At 38.1% G+C, this 19,416-nt stretch overlaps 1 protein-coding gene across 5 annotated transcripts in view; it reads right to left on the bottom strand.

The window, feature by feature from the left end:
* Window positions 1-19,416, bottom strand: part of LOC115213080 — a 52,696-nt gene that overhangs the window by 31,522 nt on the left and 1,758 nt on the right. The window contains exon 1 of one of the 5 annotated variants that reach the window (XR_003881785.2): window positions 18,555-18,710. The exons of 1 other annotated variant lie outside the window; for it this stretch is intronic. Coding sequence is in view for 1 of the 4 variants with exons in the window: in XM_036503656.1 (XP_036359549.1) it covers window positions 14,300-14,390 (91 nt within the window). In the remaining 3 variants the exon portion in view is untranslated. 3 more of the 5 variants (XR_004999577.1, XR_004999576.1, XM_036503656.1) reach the window with 3 other exon arrangements.

Raw genomic sequence — 19,416 nt, 5'->3', positions numbered from 1 at the left:
AGTGTTGCCATGGTAATTGTTCCTTGTCTGCAATGAAGGAAATAATTACTGAAGGATTTTCAGAGTCTCTATTGTGATAGAAGCAAAGTAAATATCTTTACTTTGTGGTAGACGCAGCAGAGTGGATAGTTTACATTCTGGTGGTGGTGGTAGTAGTAGTAGTAGTAGTAGTAGTTATATTGACCCAGATCAGCTCTAATCAAGCATTCCTAAAGCAGATTGTTGGTTGGATGACTAGGCACAGCCCATACATCTATTCTTTCAGACACACCATTTTCCTTCTTCACTGAGGAGCATGCTGCACACTGCAACATGCTGCACACTACAACATGCTGTAGTGACAATGGAGCTCAACACAGTTCCTAAACCCATCGGATCCTTTTGAACCATCCAACCCATGCCAGCACAAGAAGACAGACATCAAATGATGAGGAAGAGGACCCTAATGTTCTAAAAATGGCAGGACATATCACATGCTACAGCCCCTCATACGACAACCAACAGTCCTCTATAGAAACAAAAGCATATAATGCAGTTTTAGACGCATTGTCTGAAGAAAAGCAAGAATTATTTCATTGTAGCTGGAACATCTTTGATCATAGATCCACTTGACAAGGGCTGAAATGGGGCCAAACATCTGCCCCTTTCTACATATTTTCCTTCTGAGTGTAAAACTGCAAAAGCAGGAATGACTGAGTTACTAAGATTCCACACAATTAACTAAAAGATTGATGGTTTATGTCTTATCACCAACTCTGTATTATGTCTTCGGGTGAAACATTTAACTCACAATGATCATATATATAATGCCAACCACTCCAAGAGTGTGGGTGCTTTTTACGTGCCACTGGCATGAGGGCCAGTCAGGTGAAGTCGATGCCAGTACCACCTGACTGGCACGTGAAAAGCACCCACTACACTCTCGGATTGGCTGGTGTTAGGAAGGGCATCCAGCTGTAGAAACCTTGCCAGATCAAGATTGGAGCCTGGTGCAGCCATCTGGTTTGCCAGCCCTCAGTCGAACCATCCATCTCATGCCAGCATGGAAAGCGGACGTTAAACAATCATGATGATGATGATGAATGCGATAATAATCTACATTTACAGAATGCTCATTATGTTTGTTTATCACATTGAAGTGGTTAGTAAGAAGCAAAGATGAAATGCAAATACAAATATCTTTAAATTCTAAATAAATCATCTTTGCTTTAAACTAGACCAGCATTCCAATGAGATAACACAACGGGATAATCATTCTGTAAATGCTGATTTTATCTAATAATACACATAAATACACACATACACAGATAATATCTGTACAAGAATACACATACACATATGTACACATACACAGATAATATCTGTACAAGAATACACATACACATATGTACACATACACACTCATACATGTATACATGCACAAACATAAAAATGTACAAATATGCCCACACATATATATATGTATGTATGTATGTGCGTGTGTGTGTGTGTGTGTGTATATATATATATATATATATATATATATATATATATCATCATCATCATCATTTACCATCTGTCTCCAATGTAGGATGATTGACAGGAACCACCCAGGTAGAAAACTATCCCAGGCTACTGTGTCTGTTTTGGCAGGGTTTTTATGGTTGGATGCCCTTCCTAACACTAACCACTCTGCAAAGGGAACCCAGTACTTTCTATGTAGGACTAGCACAGGCGAAGTTAGTTTTGGCAAGATTTTTACAGCTGGATGCCCTTCCAAATGCCAACCACTTTACAGTGTGGACTGGATGCTTTTTATGTGGCACCAGCACTGGCAGGGTAACCAAGTAACTTGCAAAACAGGGAATTTTGAGAGGAGCAGTGGAATTTGAGGAAGGGAATTTGTATCAGAGGATGAATGGTTAGAGTGTGACAGAGAGGCAGAAACAGGTATCTTGCTATAACAGAGAGCACATTGGAGGAGGTGATCCAGTATCAGATGATGAAAGGTTAGAGTGTGACAGAAAAATAGACAGGCAGAAATAAGTGCCTTGCTATAGAGGAAGTACATGATTATCTAGCGAGAGAGAGAACGAGACAGAGAGAAAGAGAGAGAGAGAGAGAGAAAAGCTTCTTTCAGTTTCTGTCAACCGAATCCACTCGCAAGGCTTTGATTGGCCCGAGACTATAGTTGAAGACACTTGCCCAAGGTGGCATGCAATGGGACTGAACCTGGAACCATGTGGTTGGGAAGTAAACTTCTCACCACACAGTCACACCTACGTCTGTATACACACACACACACACACACACAGCCAGAATATCTATTCGGCTTTTGTTGACACTAAACTCCAAACACTAGAGTAAGTAGCTAACTTCAGTCAGTCCTTTGCACAAGTGCACACATTGGATACTTGACACTTCAGCATTGTTCAATGTGAACTTGCAACAAGACAGGCTGTATATTGTGTGCTTGGGATTATGGAGAGCCAAAAGAAACATTACCGACACTTCATATCTTTCTATTTTAAAAAGGACATGAAAGCAGGAGAAACCAGCAGGAAGATATGCACTGACTATGGAGAGAATGTTGTTATGGAACGTGGCATGTCAAAAGTGGCTTTCGAGATTTCAATTGGGAAATTTTTCGGTCTTTGCTCTGACTGACCAATTGAGATTAACACTGACAAAATGAAGGAGTTGTCAGCAACAAATCTTGTTATACAACCAGGTTAATGTAGATGTTCTCCAGGTATTCATATCAAGTGTTGAAAAGATCATCTGCATCAACTTGGTTGAATTAGTAGGCTCATTTGTGTCCCACATCAATTGAATGATACTAACCTAACCCAATGGTTTTTCATCTGCGATTTGTGGCAGAAATGTGAAGAAAATGATTCATTTTTGAAAAGAATGGTGATAGGGGATGAGAAATGGATCATCTATAACAATGAGAAGCACAAACAATCATTGAGAAAGCACAGCAAACCATCACAATCATGTCTTGCAAACAACTTGCACATGCAAGTGCTACCAGTCAAAAAGCACAGTATACCGGAAGCCAGCAAGTGTATGGGGTCATCAGGAGAGAATGTGCGCCGTTTCAGGGCCTACCTCTCGACAGCATCAATGCGCACTGGCCCCCCTCACTGATATGAGGCCCCGCTTGGTAGATCAGCTGGTTATGAAGTTAAACTCAATTTGATGGAATTGGAAGGCCGTTTTCTTTTATGGGCTTCTTCCCATGGACAGGATCATCATTTCAGATGTGTACTGTGACTAGCTGGACAAATCAAATGCAGTGATCTGCCATAAACATCCATCATTTGCTAATAGCAAGGATACTGTCATTCATCACAACAATGCTTGACCACACACTTCTTTGCAGATGCAGCAGACATTACTGGAGCATGACTGGGAGGTTTTACTGCACTTTTGTATTTGCCCAACTTTATACCTTCAGGTTTCCACCTGTTTTGATCTCTTCAGAATTCACTGAATGCACAGACCTTCAACACTGAAGAGGATGTAAAAATTCATCTGAAAGAGTCTTTTGCTAGTAAAGACAGGGAATTCTTTGAGCTGGGAATAACGGATTTGCCTACAAGATGGCTGAAGAAACCGGAATGAAATGATAATAACAGCATTAACTGAATAAATCACTCGTGCTTAAAATTTGTTTTATTTTTGCTTAAAAAACCAAACAAACAGACCTTTTAGCCTATCCAATATATATGTACAAGTGACTAAGAGGAAGAAGAAGAGGAAATTCCAATGCGCAACTTTACACTCAATGACTTGAAGAGCCTTTTGAACATTCTGAAAAGGCCATAAAAATTTTTGTGTCAAAAGATTCACATAACGTATAAATGAAAAAAAGTTTACCACAGATTTTTAAAATTCCTTTGGTTGTTAGCAAATTTATGAAGAAATTAATAAAACTGTATATTGCAAACAAACAAATGTCCCAAAAAATTTCTGAAAAATACAATGCTATTTACAGGAAATTTGACTCACAGAAATTGACTACGCGTGAAATTTTTTGATTGGAGTCAAAATCACAATTATAATAATTCAATGTAAAAATCCCTTTCACTTTATGAGTTTTAGTTTAATAGGCAGTAATTAGAAATGAAATTAACTGCCTGTATTTAATTATAGCCTTTTATATTGAAATTCCACTATAGTCGACTTTACTCCTTTACTTGTTTCAGTCATTTGACTGCGGCCATGCTGGAGCACCGCCTTTTAGTCGAGCAACTCGACCCCGGGACTTATTCTTTTTGTAAGCCCAGTACTTATTCTATTGGTCTCTTTTTGCCGAACTGCTAAGTGACGAGGACGTAAACACACCAGCATCGGTTGTCAAGCAATGCTAGGGGAACAAACACACACACACATACATATATATATATATATATATATGACAGGCTTCTTTCAGTTTCTGTCTACCAAATCCACTCACAAGGCATTGGTCGGCCCGGGGCTATAGCAGAAGACACTTGCCCAAGATGCCACGCAGTGGGACTGAACCCAGAACCATGTTGTTGGTTAGCAAGCTACTTACCACACAGCCACTCCTGCGTCTTGTTTTTTATTTTTATTTTTCTGTGATTAATACAGGACCAGTCGAATATTGGGGTTGATTTAGCATTTCTAAAAGGCATCCTAGAAGCGTTAGCTTTGCCAAATGGTGTTCAAGCACTGAAGCTCAGTTGTAATTTTCAAAAGCCACTCGGTTGAGTTGAACAGCTGCAGTTTATATAAATGTAAATAAAGATCAGTTATGAAAACTGAAGCAGGTGATAACATTGCATCAGCAGCCAAGAAATCTATATTTACTGCATGTAAACGCAAATATATTTATATCAAGTACAATAAGAGAGTCAAAATGAACAGAAGGGGACGAGAGAAAGAAATGTGAGAGTCCATTAACTGTGAGAGAAAATTCAGAAATAAGCTAAAATTAACAAAGTCACAGGATTGTCTGGTTTTTTTTAATTTCTTTCTTTCTTTTTTTTTTTTTAACAATGATGATGTGGTAAGCCATCTCCTGAGTAAGAAGGCTTTTTGCTTGCTGACAACGAATCATATAGTTAATTCCACTGAATAGATTATTATGACTTCAGAGTTCAATTTCCTGAATAATTCAGCTTTAATACGTCCTACAACATCCTACTTTTTAGAAGAACAATGCTGGGAGAAATAATTTTAAACCACTTCATCCACTTAATACATACAAATTTGTATAAATCTATGTACCAGACTGAAGCTATTAAAATAAAATGGCTGTGTGATGAAAGGATTTCATCAAAATTGACTGTTTAATATAGCTACAGAGATGAGGATTTATATCGGTCAGACACTGAAATTACCATATCAATGCGTTGGATAAAGGCCAGCCTTCTGAACCACAAAACTAGCAACGTTCATTTTGTGTTAACTAGCTTTCTTTCACTGGGAACGCCCTTATGTAAATACTGGGAAGAAAGAAAGGTAAAGAGAACAACAGATGTTACATGGAAACCAATGCTCGAAATGGAATTGACATGTGATATAAAATAACCAATTGGATTAATTGTACAACCTATAAAAAGATTACAATGGCATGAGGACATTTTAACCGCATGGCTTTAATACATACATATATATATATATATATATCATCGTTTAACGTCTGTTCTCCATGCTAGCATGGGTTGGACGGTTCGACCGGGGATCTGGGAAGCCAGAAGGCTGCACCAGGCTCCGGTCTTATCTGGCAATGTTTCTACAGCTGGATGCCCTTCCTAACGCCAACCACTCTGTGAGTGTAGTGGGTGCTTTTTACGTGCCACCTGCACTGGTGCCAGGCGAGGCATGCTTGTTCGACCAACTAGAATTAGCAGGCAAATCACCCTCATTCACTCCCTAAAATCTTGCAAAGAGCAGACACAGTGTATAGTCTTTATTATAATCTGTATTAAGAAGAAAAATAGTCCATAGGAATGTTAGTCATCTAACAAGTTGATGAGAGCCAGGACATGTGAGAGAAACCCTGCTGAAGCTTGTTACATGAAGTATATTTGTAATCTGATGGCATACGCTTGCTATGCAGATCCTCTCTGAAGATTACATTAAGAGTGCATGTGTCTGAGGAATACTTAGCAGTCACTTATAAACACACTGTGTAGATAATATCATTAATCAAATGATTGAAATCCTCATTTGTCAAACGTAACAGGAGATCCATAGCCAAGCAATATCTAATTATTGAAGTGGAAAAATGATCAGAAAAGCCATTTCTATTCACATTTTCATATATATATATACACACACACATACACACAAATATATATACATATATATGTATAGAAACACAAAATACAAATATATCTAATATCTACATCTACGTACATTATATATACAAAGATATACATGTATGTATATATATATATATAATATATATATATATATATATAATATATATATATATATATATATATATATATATTACACATACACAAACGTATACCAAATGATTCCCAACAGTGGCATGAGATCACAAATTCTGATGAGAGGAATCAATATAATTGATTACATTGACCTAATGCTTAATTGGCACTTTATTTTATCGATCCTGGGAAGACTGAAAGACAATCTCATTCCTTATGGGATTTGAACTTGTACTATAAAGATAAAACTAAATACTCCAAACACAGTAGTCCAAAACACTACTAGCTCTGCCAGTTCAGCTAATAATAATAATAGCATTGATGATGATGATGATGATGATGATGATGATGACGATGGTGGTCTCTAGCATTGGCAAAATGTCATAAATTTTATGGGCACCAGCATATGACTTCTAATCTTGTTGATCTCTGAATGACTGCATGCTAAAGTTGACTCCTGATACTCAAACTGGTGCTCAACTGGTACTTATTTTATAGACCCTGAAAGGATGAAAGGCAAAATCAACCCAAGCGGAATTTGAACTCAGAACGTAAAGCCAAATGAAATGCTGCTAAGCATTTTGTCTAGTGTGCTAACAATTCTGCCAACTTACCACCTTAATAATAATTTCTAATTTTGGCACAAGGCCAATAATTGTTAGGGAAGGATGGTAAGTTGATTACATTACTCCAGTGTTCAACTGGCACAGTGATCAAATACATAATATCTTAAAGTGAGCCAATACATGATATCTTAAGTTAGTGTAATACATGATATAGTGATCCAATACCTATCTTATTGTGGTGCAGTATGCAATGGTCTTACAGTAGTCTAATACATGATATCTTGATACACTGTCACAAGTTTTTATAGTTATTTTGTTGATCCCAGAAAGAGAAATGACAAAGTTGCCTTCAGTGGGATTTGAACTTGAAGCATAAATGAACTTGACTGAATTACTGTAAGCCAGAATAAATATCACGAGACATTGTGTCTGATGCCCTAACATACCACCAATTTATTATCCTAGCCTGATACATTATTTTATCAATCCCAGAAAGATAAAAGGCAAAGATGACATCAGCAGGATTTGGACTCAGAATGCAAAGAGCTGGAATAAATATTGTAAGGTATTTTATCTCATGATTTTATATTCTGCCAATTCATCACCAGTTTATCTGGTATGAAGATCAAGGAGTTAGGAATACTTCTTTTTGTTTAGCCCCAGGACAGTCTAGATTGAGTAGACCTATGACCAAAGGGATTTTAACTGAGCCCATCCCATTTTTATTCGTTGCTTATGTGTATCAAGAACTATATTTTCTATCGTATCTATTTTTATTCATATGGTAATGTGTGATTTGAGAGAGTGCTGGCTGCTATTTCTAGCAGGTTGAACAACTGCATAGAGATTTGTTTGCTTGTTGGCATGTGTGTGTTTTTTGTGGCGGGGTTTTTTGGGGTTGGCTAAGCGAGGAAAAACATGACTTCACTCACTTATGTACCACACCCCCAACATATACACACACTCAGAGAGAGAGAGAGAGAGAGAGAGAGAGAGAGAGAGAGAGAGAGAGAGAGAGAGAGAGAGAGAGAGGAGAGAGAGAGAGAGAGAGAGAGAGAGAGAGAGAGAGAGAGAGAGAGAGAGAGAGAGAGAGAGACAGACAGACAGACAGACAGAGATTGAGAATGTCAAGCCTATAGGAGAACTGAAGATCAGATGATCTGAAAGAGAACAAGAAAGAAGCCTGGAAAAGCTTGGAGACAATGATAACTGAAATAAAAAAATAAAATAAAAAGGCTAAATCAAAAGAGAGAGAGAGGTCAGCCCTTGTGACCTTCTTCAGAACATCTAACACATGCAAAAGGAGTGGAAAGGTGGATTTATCCTTAGACTGAAATGCTGGTCTCAAAACTTGCAACAGAGGGGGTTCTTCTTAAGACAGCTAAAGAGGCCTCCACATAGTTTGTTTATTCAAGTTCAACTAACAAGGCTTGGGAAGACCTGAAGATATAGTAAATGGAACTTGCCCAAGGTGCAGCAGAATGCAATTGAATGTTAGACCTGATGACTGCATGGCAAATATTTTAACCAGATGAACTATTTCTGCACCCATTTAGAGGAAGGAACAAGATATTAAAGTGTATGTAGAGTGGGGATTTGATGATAACATATAAGTATATATGCTTGTATAAATGTATGTATATGAGTATGTATGTGTGTGTGTATCCTTGTCTTGACATCACATGATGGTTGTAGGTGAGCATCAGAATCACACAAGTGATGCCATTCATTTCTAGTCATTATCATCATCATCATCATCATTCAGATGGAATTTTTTGAGGCAAATTTTCAGTGACTGGACGCTCTTCCTGTGGCAAACCCTCACCTGTTTCCAAGCAAGATAATACTTTCCCTTGCCTAGACGTTTTCCACACAAGACTGGAAATGAACACCACTCGTATGACAGTGATGCTCAGTTGCAATCATCAAGTAATGTCAAGACCCATGTACATAAAACACATGCACACACACATGCACACGCGCATGCACGCACACACACGCATGCATGTGTGCATGCACACACACACACATAATATGTACAAGCTTTTTTTCAGATTCCATCTACCAAATGTGGTCATAAAGCTTTACTCGATCTGGGGAAGTAACAGGAGACACTCATCCAAGGTACCATGCAGTGGGATTGAACCTAAAACCACATGGTTGGGAAGCAAACTTCATAACCACACAAACAGGCCTGTAGTTTCGGGGTGGGGCAGAAGGCATAAAATGAACTTAAATGGAAGAAAGTAATAAGCAAAAGGAACTAAGAATAGATCCCAAAAGAATGTCTTAACTGTTGGTGTAGCAGACATTTTCTGGCTTTGTAATTTTACCTTCCACACACACACACACACACACACACACACCACACACACACAGACACAGACACACACACAGAGATTGGGATAGGTACATACTCACAAAAATTCATATACACCTAAAACTGATATGTTTTAAAGATAAGGCCTGCCAACCCATCTAAAACCCAAGATGAGGGAACAGGAAATATGATAGGTTGAAAATACAAACAAAAGTGGAAAGGGGCCTATAGGGACTGTAGGTGGTGGGAGAAGAACTGTGGGTTCCTTACTTGAGTTTGAAGAATGAGAGAAAAAGTGATAGATAAATAGATAGATGGGAGAGAGAGGGAAGAGAGAAACCTTCAAACATGGCCTCTTTTTGCCTGACAGCTCGGCTGTAATGAATCAAGGTACAACAGTCTCTTCCCAAAGACTACTGCCTTCTCAGCAACTACCAAAGTCTGTAACTGTAGTTATTTAACCTCAAGTCAATCCTGGGTGAACACTTCAAGGATCCAAGGCATTCCAGCCATAAACCCCACCTCCAGTTGCTTCAGATGGTTTATCCCAGGTCTACATTATTTAGTATGTCCTTCTACTTTTTTTTTAAGACAGTAAAAGAAAGATTAAGCTGCTATTTTCTTTTTTTATAGAAGGCCTGGTGATCACCCTGACACTCCTACTTACCAATGAGTGTAATGTGAGGCAGTGAAGAGAAAGACCGAGAGAGAGAGAGAGAGAGAGAGAGAGAGAGAGGAGAGAGAGAGAGAGAGAGAGAGAAGGGGGGTAGAAAGCGAGGGAGAGGCAGAGAATTGGGTAAGGTGTTTAACAGAAAGAGACAAGATGGGGAGAAGGAAGCAAATATTTTAGGCTTGATATGAAGGGAATAGACCCATAGCAGGAACACCACAGCTCTGTTATTTGATATTGCTGTTGGTATCTTGGGAGGAATTTATAACTATTTTACTCAAAGTCTGCCTGCTGCTGACATTACTATTTATATATACATGTATATGCAGTGTCTATGTAAGAGTGCATGTGTATGCATGCAAATGTGTGTGTGCCTATATATATATATATATATATTATATATATATATATAATATATATATATATATATACATATATATGTGGGAGTGTCTGTTTAAGTTACAATTCTTTAAATTCTTCCAGAAAGAAACCGTTTTTCTTTTAACTAAACCAAACAGCACCCTACCACAAGAATTTAGATGAGAAACAAGAATAAAGAGAGTTACATGTTGAAAGTTAGATAAAGTCTTGTGCATTTTCACTGCTCCATTTACAGAATGGATTTGCTGAATATGAGTTGGATGATCTCTTTCTTCACCTAGAAACTCCATCTTTTTGCAGTTGTTTCCAAGATACTTACTAACACAACCAAGTGTACCAATGACTATGGATACAAATGTCAATTTATACAGTGAGTAGAGTCATAAGTTTCAAGACAAATGGGTATGAATATTCACCTTTTCACTAATTAAAAAAAAAAAGGCATTTACATCCCTGGAACTGGAATTGGCTGAGTCGCTCTGTGGTCAGAGGTTAGTCCTGAAAAGGACTGGAACCAAAGACCTTATATCGTGAATGCTGAAGCCTTATAAAGCCTGAGGTAGGCTCAAGCAAGGCATAAGAAAAACAGTGTCACAGGACCTTATCCGAAGGCTGCGATTGGTTGGCTTACACACTGGCACGAAATAAGTCAAGAGACAAACTGCGCCAATGCCAACCAATCAGAGCAGTGGACACAACAGGGTCAAAATAGCCGAAGATGGTTGTTATCTAACACGAGATCATTTCTAATATATCTCTCAAACAGTGAGGATATCAGCTATGCTACAACTGTATGGGCCAAACAAAATACATAGAGGTAGATTTTTCTATGGTCAGATGCCCTTCTTGTCACCAACTCTCACTAGTTTTCAAGCAAGGTAATATTTCCCCCGTGGCCAAACAGATTTTTCACAAATGACAGAAAATGAAGGACATCGTTTATATGACAGTCATACTCATTTACAACCAATACATGATGACAGGACGAGGGTAAACACAGACAAACACTCATATACATATATACATGCATATATATATATATATGTGGTGTGTGTGTGTGTGTGCATGCACATACATATATGTGCATATATTATGCAATAAGCTTCTTTCAGTTTTCATTTAACAAATCCACTTGCAAGGGGTTTGGTTGTCCCAGGATGTAGAAGATATTTGCTCATCATGCCATGCAGTGGGATTGAACCTGAAACCAAGGTTGTAACAGAGAGACAGAGACAGAGAGAGAAACAGAGAGACAGAGACAGAGAAAGAGAGAGACAGATAGAGAGAGGTGCCTTTATCTTAGGTGCTGAGAGTCTAAAGTAAGAGAGAGGAGAGGCACAAGTGTCTTGCTATAGAAAGTAGGTGAATATAAGAGAGAATATGGCCAGATAGTTAAGGATGGAGTAGAAGCATTCAACATAGGGAATGATGAATAAGTGTAGAGGTGTGGTCAATGGTAAATAAAGGGTGAAAATATATGTGTGCACGCTTGCACATACACACACAATCTCTATGGAATATAAGATACAATAATCTCTTATACACTTCTGTGGAATACATTATGCAACGTTTAGTCCCAGATGAACATTGATCCAAGAGATCTATAACCAGATATGTCAGCTGTGGCCATCACATCGATCTTTTTAGGAAATTGACTACGTTACTGAATGCTTGCTTCCATTATTTTTTGAACAGCAAGGTGAGGTTTGAGGAAATTTTGGTAGCTATTTCTAGGAAGTTGAGTAACTGCACAAAGTAGGAGTGGGGGACTTGTTTGCCTGACTGTAAAATTTAGCCTACATTAAGATTTGATTACATATATATATATATATATATATTTGCATAACTTATATTTGTAAAAGCACCCACTACACTCTCGGAGTGGTTGGCATTAGGAAGGGCATCCAGCTGTAGAAACTCTGCCAGATCAGATTGGAGTCTGGTGCAGCCATCTGGTTCACCAGACCTCAGTCAAATCATCCAACCAATGCTAGCATGGAAAGCGGACGTTAAACGATGATGATGTTGATTTCCATTATATATATATATATATACACATATACATATATATATATCATCATCATCATCGTTTAGCGTCCGCTTTCCATGCTAGCATGGATTGGATGGTTCAACTGGGGTCTGGGAAGCCAGAAGGCTGCATCAGGCCCAGTCTGATCTGGCAATGTTTCTACGGCTGGATGCCCTTCCTAATGCCAACCACTCTGTGAGTGTAGTGGGTGCTTTTTACGTGCCACTGGCACAGGTGCTAGACGAGTCTGGCAAACGGCCACAATTGGATGGTGCTTTTTACGTGCCACCGGCACGGGGGCCAGACAAGGCTGGCAACGGCCCGAGGCTGGCAACGGCCGAGAGGCTGGCAACATATATGACACCATATAGTAGTTGTAAAAATGAATGTCATCTTATAAGTGGTGTCCTTCATTTTCAATCTTCCATGAAATCATATCTGGCCATGGAAGAATATTACTTTGCTTGGAAACAGTGAGGGTTGGTGACAGGAAGGGCATGCAACCATAGAAGATCTGCCTAAATAAAATCAGCCGACCCATGCAAGTATGGAAAAGTGGATGCTAAACAATGTATATATATATATATGTATGATTACACTCTTGGAGTGGTTTGCGTTAGGAAGGGCATCCAACTGCAGAAACCATGCAAAATCAGATTGGAGTCTGGTGCAGGCCCTCAGTTTACCAACCCTGGTCAAACAGTCCAATCCATGCCAGCATGGACAATGGACATTAAACGATGATGATGATGATGTACATATGCACATATGTATGAACATATAAACACAGACATATGTATTCATAAGACAATTTGTTCTAAAGAAATAGGTCACAATATCAGGTTTACATTTATTAAACCGCCCACATCTTCATTTACATAGCTGTCATACTTGTTAAAAGTTTAACACCCAAGTTTGTGGGTGTTTTTAGCTTTAGCTAAGTCCATTGTTCCAAGCATTCCAGTCTGGTGTTCAGTTCTTCCCTTCCGTCCCAGCAGTCAGAGAGGCTTTGCATTATGTTACTGACACCGCCCTACCTCCTTCAGCTATGTTATGTAGAGAACAAACAGTTAAGTATGAATGAAGAAAGGGATAAATGTAGGCATGTGTGTGTGTGTGTATATATGCATGTATATCTATAATTGTTTAGGCGGAGCAGCTTTTCTTTTATATATTTTACTTTGAATGCATTAAAAATAGATGCTTGTACAAAAAAAAAGAGAAAAAAAAAAAAGAAAAAAAAAAAAGAAAAAACTGCTCAACAGGAAACTAAAATAAGTACTGCATAATTTAAATAAAAAAATAAATGCGCCTTTTTTAAAGCGTAGCCAGGCTCATGGGCCCGGTTTCCTGGTTTCTATGGCGTATGTGTTCCCCAGCTGGACGGGACGTCAGTCCATTGCAGCGTTACTCATTTTTGCCAGCTGAGTGGACTGGAGCAACGTGAAATGAAGTGTCTTGCTCAAGAACACACTGCGTCACCCGGTCCAGGAATCAAAACCACAATCTTACGATCATGATGCTGTCACCCTAACCACTAAGTTACGTGCCTCCACACACTGCATAATTTAGATAAAATTAAAAGCAACATGAAAAATGTAATAGTGATATTAGTGATATGTTTGCAATTATGGATAAAAACAAATATATACTGCAAAAACTAACAATCTATTCGATATTACGAATTTGTAAGGATTTAGAAAAAAATACCATATAATTAAAAATTGAACTAAGTAAACTAATTACAGGGATAAATGATCCTTTGTTTTCTTGTAGTGAAAGAGAATTCCCTCCAGTACAATCAATGACAATGAAAATACACAAAACAAAACAATACCCTTAGGCCCAAAATATTTCCAAGAAATACACCAACACGCAAGATTCTTTACCAATTGGGTGATTTCATCAAACAGTACATACAAGACAAAAGTGACACTTTCTTAGAAGAAACCATCTTGGATGCAGAAAGTTTTCCAAACAGCACTACCACTGATATCGTTTCAATGTCCATCCATGCTTGCTTGGGTGGACAGAGTTTATTGAGGCAAATTCGCTACTGCCAGATACTCCACCTGACATGTTTCAAAGCATGGTAATATTTCCCCCACAGCCACACATGTTTTTGCAGAATATTGGAATATTGTAAACGAATGACATTCGTTCACAACAATCACGTGATGTCAAGAGAAGACACACACACACACACACAGTCCAAAGCTTGTGAGTGGATTTGGCAGACAGAAACTGAAACGTCTACATTATTTACAAAGGACGGATAGGTGTCCTCATCTTGTTTGTTGTTATCATGTTTCAGCTGATGTACTCTCCAGCCTTCATCAGGTGTTCTGGTGGAATTTTGAACCCAACCCTTTATTTGACTAATGGGGTACATTGTTCTCATTCGTAGGGTATGTTATTTTTCTGCTCTCATCCATTACTAGCACTATGACCCGGCAACGCCGGGTTATAGTGCTAGTGCATGCGCACTACTGTCCATATCTCCGACCAATCACATACAGCTAGCTGGCATTCAATTGGCGTATCAAGTTTCGGGCATTTTGATTGGGTTTTGGATAGAAAATTCACAAAAAGGTCACTTCTATTGATTTTTTAATGGCTTTGCGGGGTGACTGGGGAAATGTAAAGATGTGCATGACCACCTTTGGACGGTTTTGAATGCCCATAGAAAGTGCGAGCCCTCAAACTGAAAAATTGTGGATTTGTATAAAGGATATACACACACACAGACATTTTGCCGTTTATATATATAGAGATGCTATATGCCTGTGGGCAATTATAGAGTGAATTTTAGGGCTTATAAGCCTAGTAGTTATCTTTTCTTAATGCTATCCGTCCATTGTAAATAATGTACATAATTCCTCATCTCAAAAATAAAGAATAGTATGAAATAAGTCCATTTGACACTTTCCCAAGGTGCCACATAATGGAGCAGAACCGACACTGTCTAGTTAGGAAGCATAATTCTTAACCATACAGCCACGCCTGCAACTATGATACAAACCAAAACTGGACAAGAAAACATTAGATGGATAGGACATCACTTTGATCACTTTGACCGACCAGTCCGTCAGGCGTCCATTTGACACCGCTGGTCACAGCATGCTGTCCACTCCTCTCTGGATCGCACCTTTCTCATCCACGTGATCCCAATCGTCCTCAGCACGAAGAACGAAGAGAAAAGGATAGGACATACTTTATAGAATTCCTAACAAAAATTACTTATAACCCACCACAAGTCAAAATAAACACACAAACAATAATACACACCCACACTTTTATTTACTGCCTTCTGACATGAAGTGTGTACATGCACGCACACACACACACACACACAAAAAAGAAAAGCATAAAAACTGAAGTAGATATAAAGAAATAAATTTTCGGAAACAACCCCATCTCAAAAGTGAATGCTGTTCTGCGCATGCTTCATTCTCTGTAATCATCTGAGAACTCCAGACAATGGACATTTCAAAAGTGGTTGTGGTTGTTGTAGCTGATGGAACCACTTACGGTAGTGAGGTCGCCCACGCGGCTGAGTGTCCTGTCACAGCTGCTCTTTAAGTGCCCTCTGTGTCAAAGTGGTTGAACTCGGACACAAATTGTCTCCCACCGCAACCCTTAACGAGTTAAAGAGAGGGTTTTCGACCTGCATGAAATAGCCAAATCTTCCTCAACTCACGTTCCATCTTCTTGGAAAAGAGAATTTAATATTCCTCTTAAAAAGAAATGATAGCCATGGCTTAACTGTTCTGGTCATAGATGTGCTCAATCTGGGCTGACAGTGTCAAAAATAAAAAAAAATAGCCAACAAAGAAGCCTTCAAGTGGCATTCGGTTGACTAGAAATAGCAACCACATCTGCTAAAAATGACACTTCTCCGTCTTAAAGACAGATAAAAAGCTGTAAGTCTTAGATAAGCTGTCTTAAAAAAAAAAACCAGACAAATAAACAAAAAAACGTTGTGATGGATGGAATAATTTTGACCTGGGTCTCAACGATAATCCGAGAAATAAAGGTTGCTCGATTGCTAGAATACAGCAAATTTCACGCAGATAGCAACACGTCCTCCCTTAGCATCCGGGAGAACATTGGGCGTAGTCCCACAAAACGATATAGCATCAACAATTAGTTTCGTTTCCGATTTATTCTGAAATCACATCGTCTAAATATACTATGTCTGGAAAATAAGAAAGCATAGTCACAGCTGAACGCCTTTCACCACCATCAACCTGCTTAATCAGGGCTAAATGAGATCGTCATAATTTCGATAGTCGACAAAATAAGTACAATACATATAACATAGGAGTCTTCTCTACATATTTAAGTTCTTGCGATATTTTTTACAAGAAACCATTGTTATAAATATCATCATCGTTAAACAGTTGAGTGACAAAGAAGCCTCGAATTACCGGAGTTCAATCCTGATCAAATTGATGTATGAACCAGACATTTCCTTTCTTCCCTTCTAACAAGGTACAATTCTATAATCGCTTCAATCCTGTATATAACCTCCTAATAAATTTATGGGCTAATTTATGGAATATTGTTTTACAGAAGTTGGAATACTCCAACCCTTCACTAATTACTTTTTGTTTCAAATTCAAATCCAATTCAGTCGACTTTACCATTATTTTTGCTTGGGACCAATTAAGTAAGTACCTGTATTATGATCAAGTTCACGAAGTCGACTATAAGTTTATTCTTAAATTTTGGCCGAGATTTTAAAAATAAATCGATATTTTGATGTGCTTTTAGCCGATTGCATTACCTTCCTTACAAACTTTTAACATCACGCTTTAATATTTATTTGCCGCCTACAGAAAATGCAAACTTCTTTAGTAAATGAATTATGGTTAATGAAGAGTCTATTTTGATAATTAATAGGCACGAGAAAATGGCAAGTCTAATCTGACAGGACTGGTCTGTGATCAAAAGTGCTCCAGCACAGCCGCAGAGTATAATGATTGAAAAGGCTAAAAGAGCGTGTGCACAATATATTTACACACACACACACAGAGTGAAAGTATTATTAAACAGGGATTTGGTGACTGTGACTTCGAAGTCACGCTGCTGACGGTCCGTTAGAAACTTTTGCTGATGAAACTTCGAATCCAGTCACTTTCGGTTAATCTCGTATTGTGTCTTTCTTTACTTCAGAGAATGTTCGACTTGATTTTATCTTAATTTAAAAATACTTATTTCGTGTGTGTGTGTGTTTAAACATGTATGTGTATATATGTGTGCATGTTTGTGTGTATGTATGGATGTTTGTGAATGTATGTGTGTATATATATAGGTACTTGTATCGCAGAGTGGTCCCGGTTTGCGCACCATATATATATATATATATGTGTGTGTGTGTGTGCCTGTACGTATGTATTTGTATGTGTGTGAACGTGTTGTGCTAGATTACGTACAAGCAATATCAAATATTTAGCTATTTGAAAACAATTTAAGACCAACAAAAAAAAAAATTTTGACATCAACAGTGGGAAATAGAACCACATATTCTCTGCTTGCCGGCAAAATGTGTCACTTTTGAGTATGTATGCATGTGTGTGTGTGTGTATGTATTTCGAAGAGAATACTGCTGGTTTTAGAATCTCAAGAATGCTAGTTCAAATCTTAACGCTGGGGGTAGAATTAACAGTAAAGTGTGTGTGTATGTGTGTGTGTGCGGACGCGCTGCAGACAGACTGGTAGAAATAGTGTAGGTGTGTATATTTAAATGCGTGTCTGTGTGTATATGCGTATGCATGTATATATATATGTGTGTGTGTGTGTGCGCGCGCACGCGAGCGTTCGAGATAGCGTATTTGGAGCAAATACCATTTTTGGTTCTGTTTTATTCGATTATACAAACATTAAGTAAACTTACACATAAATGATGTAATAGGAAATTTCGTATGAAGATATAACGAATAAAAACCATATTGTTTAATGCAAACGCAAAGCAACAGTTCCTGGATGTGCCATTTTTTACACGAAACAAAGTTAAAAGCCGGCCAAGAATCCTTATAAGTGAACGTGAAGGAAAAATGAAAACGGAAAAAAAAAAGTTTGTTGAAGTAGGAAAAATTAAATGAATTGTTTGATGATAAGTGAAGTTCGTTTCTGTTGTTTTCATAAATATTTTTAAAGATTACAAACTTACCTCGGTAACTAAACTAGGAATTTCGGTTCAGCTCCCAATTAAAAGTTATGTAGAATTGTGGCGACAGAATTGAGATCTGTCAGAAGAAAGGCGGAAAAGAGGCGGGGAGAGAGAAAGGGAGAGTGAAGGAAATACTGAGAGAGAGGGGGAAGGGAAGGGAGAGAGAAAAAGAAAGAAAGAAAGAAAGAATAAAAAGCGAAATTGAAGCGGAAGAGTGTGTGTGTATGTATGTATGTATGTATGTATGTATGTATGTATGTATGTGTGCAAAGAGCGAAAGAAAAATATAATCAGAGAAATTGAAATGTTAAAAGAGTGTAGATTGACAGACAGACAAAGAGAAGGAGAAGGAATAATAAGTTTAATGTAATAAATGCAAAGCCTGTGCGCGTTTGTGAGGATGTATGTGTATGTGTGTGTGAGAGTGAGAGTGAAAGAGAGACACAGACAAAGAGAGGTAAAGTCTCTGTGGGGGTGGAGGGTGTATGTCAAATAGAGAGAAAGAAAGTAATAGAAAGAAAGGAGGGATATTATGTAAAAAATGCGATAGATAGAATATGGAGAGAGGGGGGAAGCTGAAAAAAGAGAGGGGGTGGCGGTCAGTAAAAGCAGAAAAAGAGTTAAGAGAGGTAGGACAAATGTGATGAGGGCAGCTATATATAAATATAAACCATGAAAACAGGTAATATATATATGAATTACGGAGAGAAAAGGAGATGTGGGCTGATAAAACAAACTGAAACGAGATCAACTTTCGACAGATATAGACGTAAATGATAGAGAAAAATTTTAAAAAGGTAATGGACTGTAAAACAAATGAAAAAGAGAGATATAAAAAGACTGATTGAGTGTATAAGAGAAA

The sequence above is a fragment of the Octopus sinensis genome, linkage group LG6 (assembly GCF_006345805.1).
Source record: "Octopus sinensis linkage group LG6, ASM634580v1, whole genome shotgun sequence".
In the NCBI taxonomy this organism is placed as follows: Eukaryota; Metazoa; Mollusca; class Cephalopoda; order Octopoda; family Octopodidae; genus Octopus; species Octopus sinensis.
This window is presented reverse-complemented; position numbering and strand designations above follow the sequence as displayed.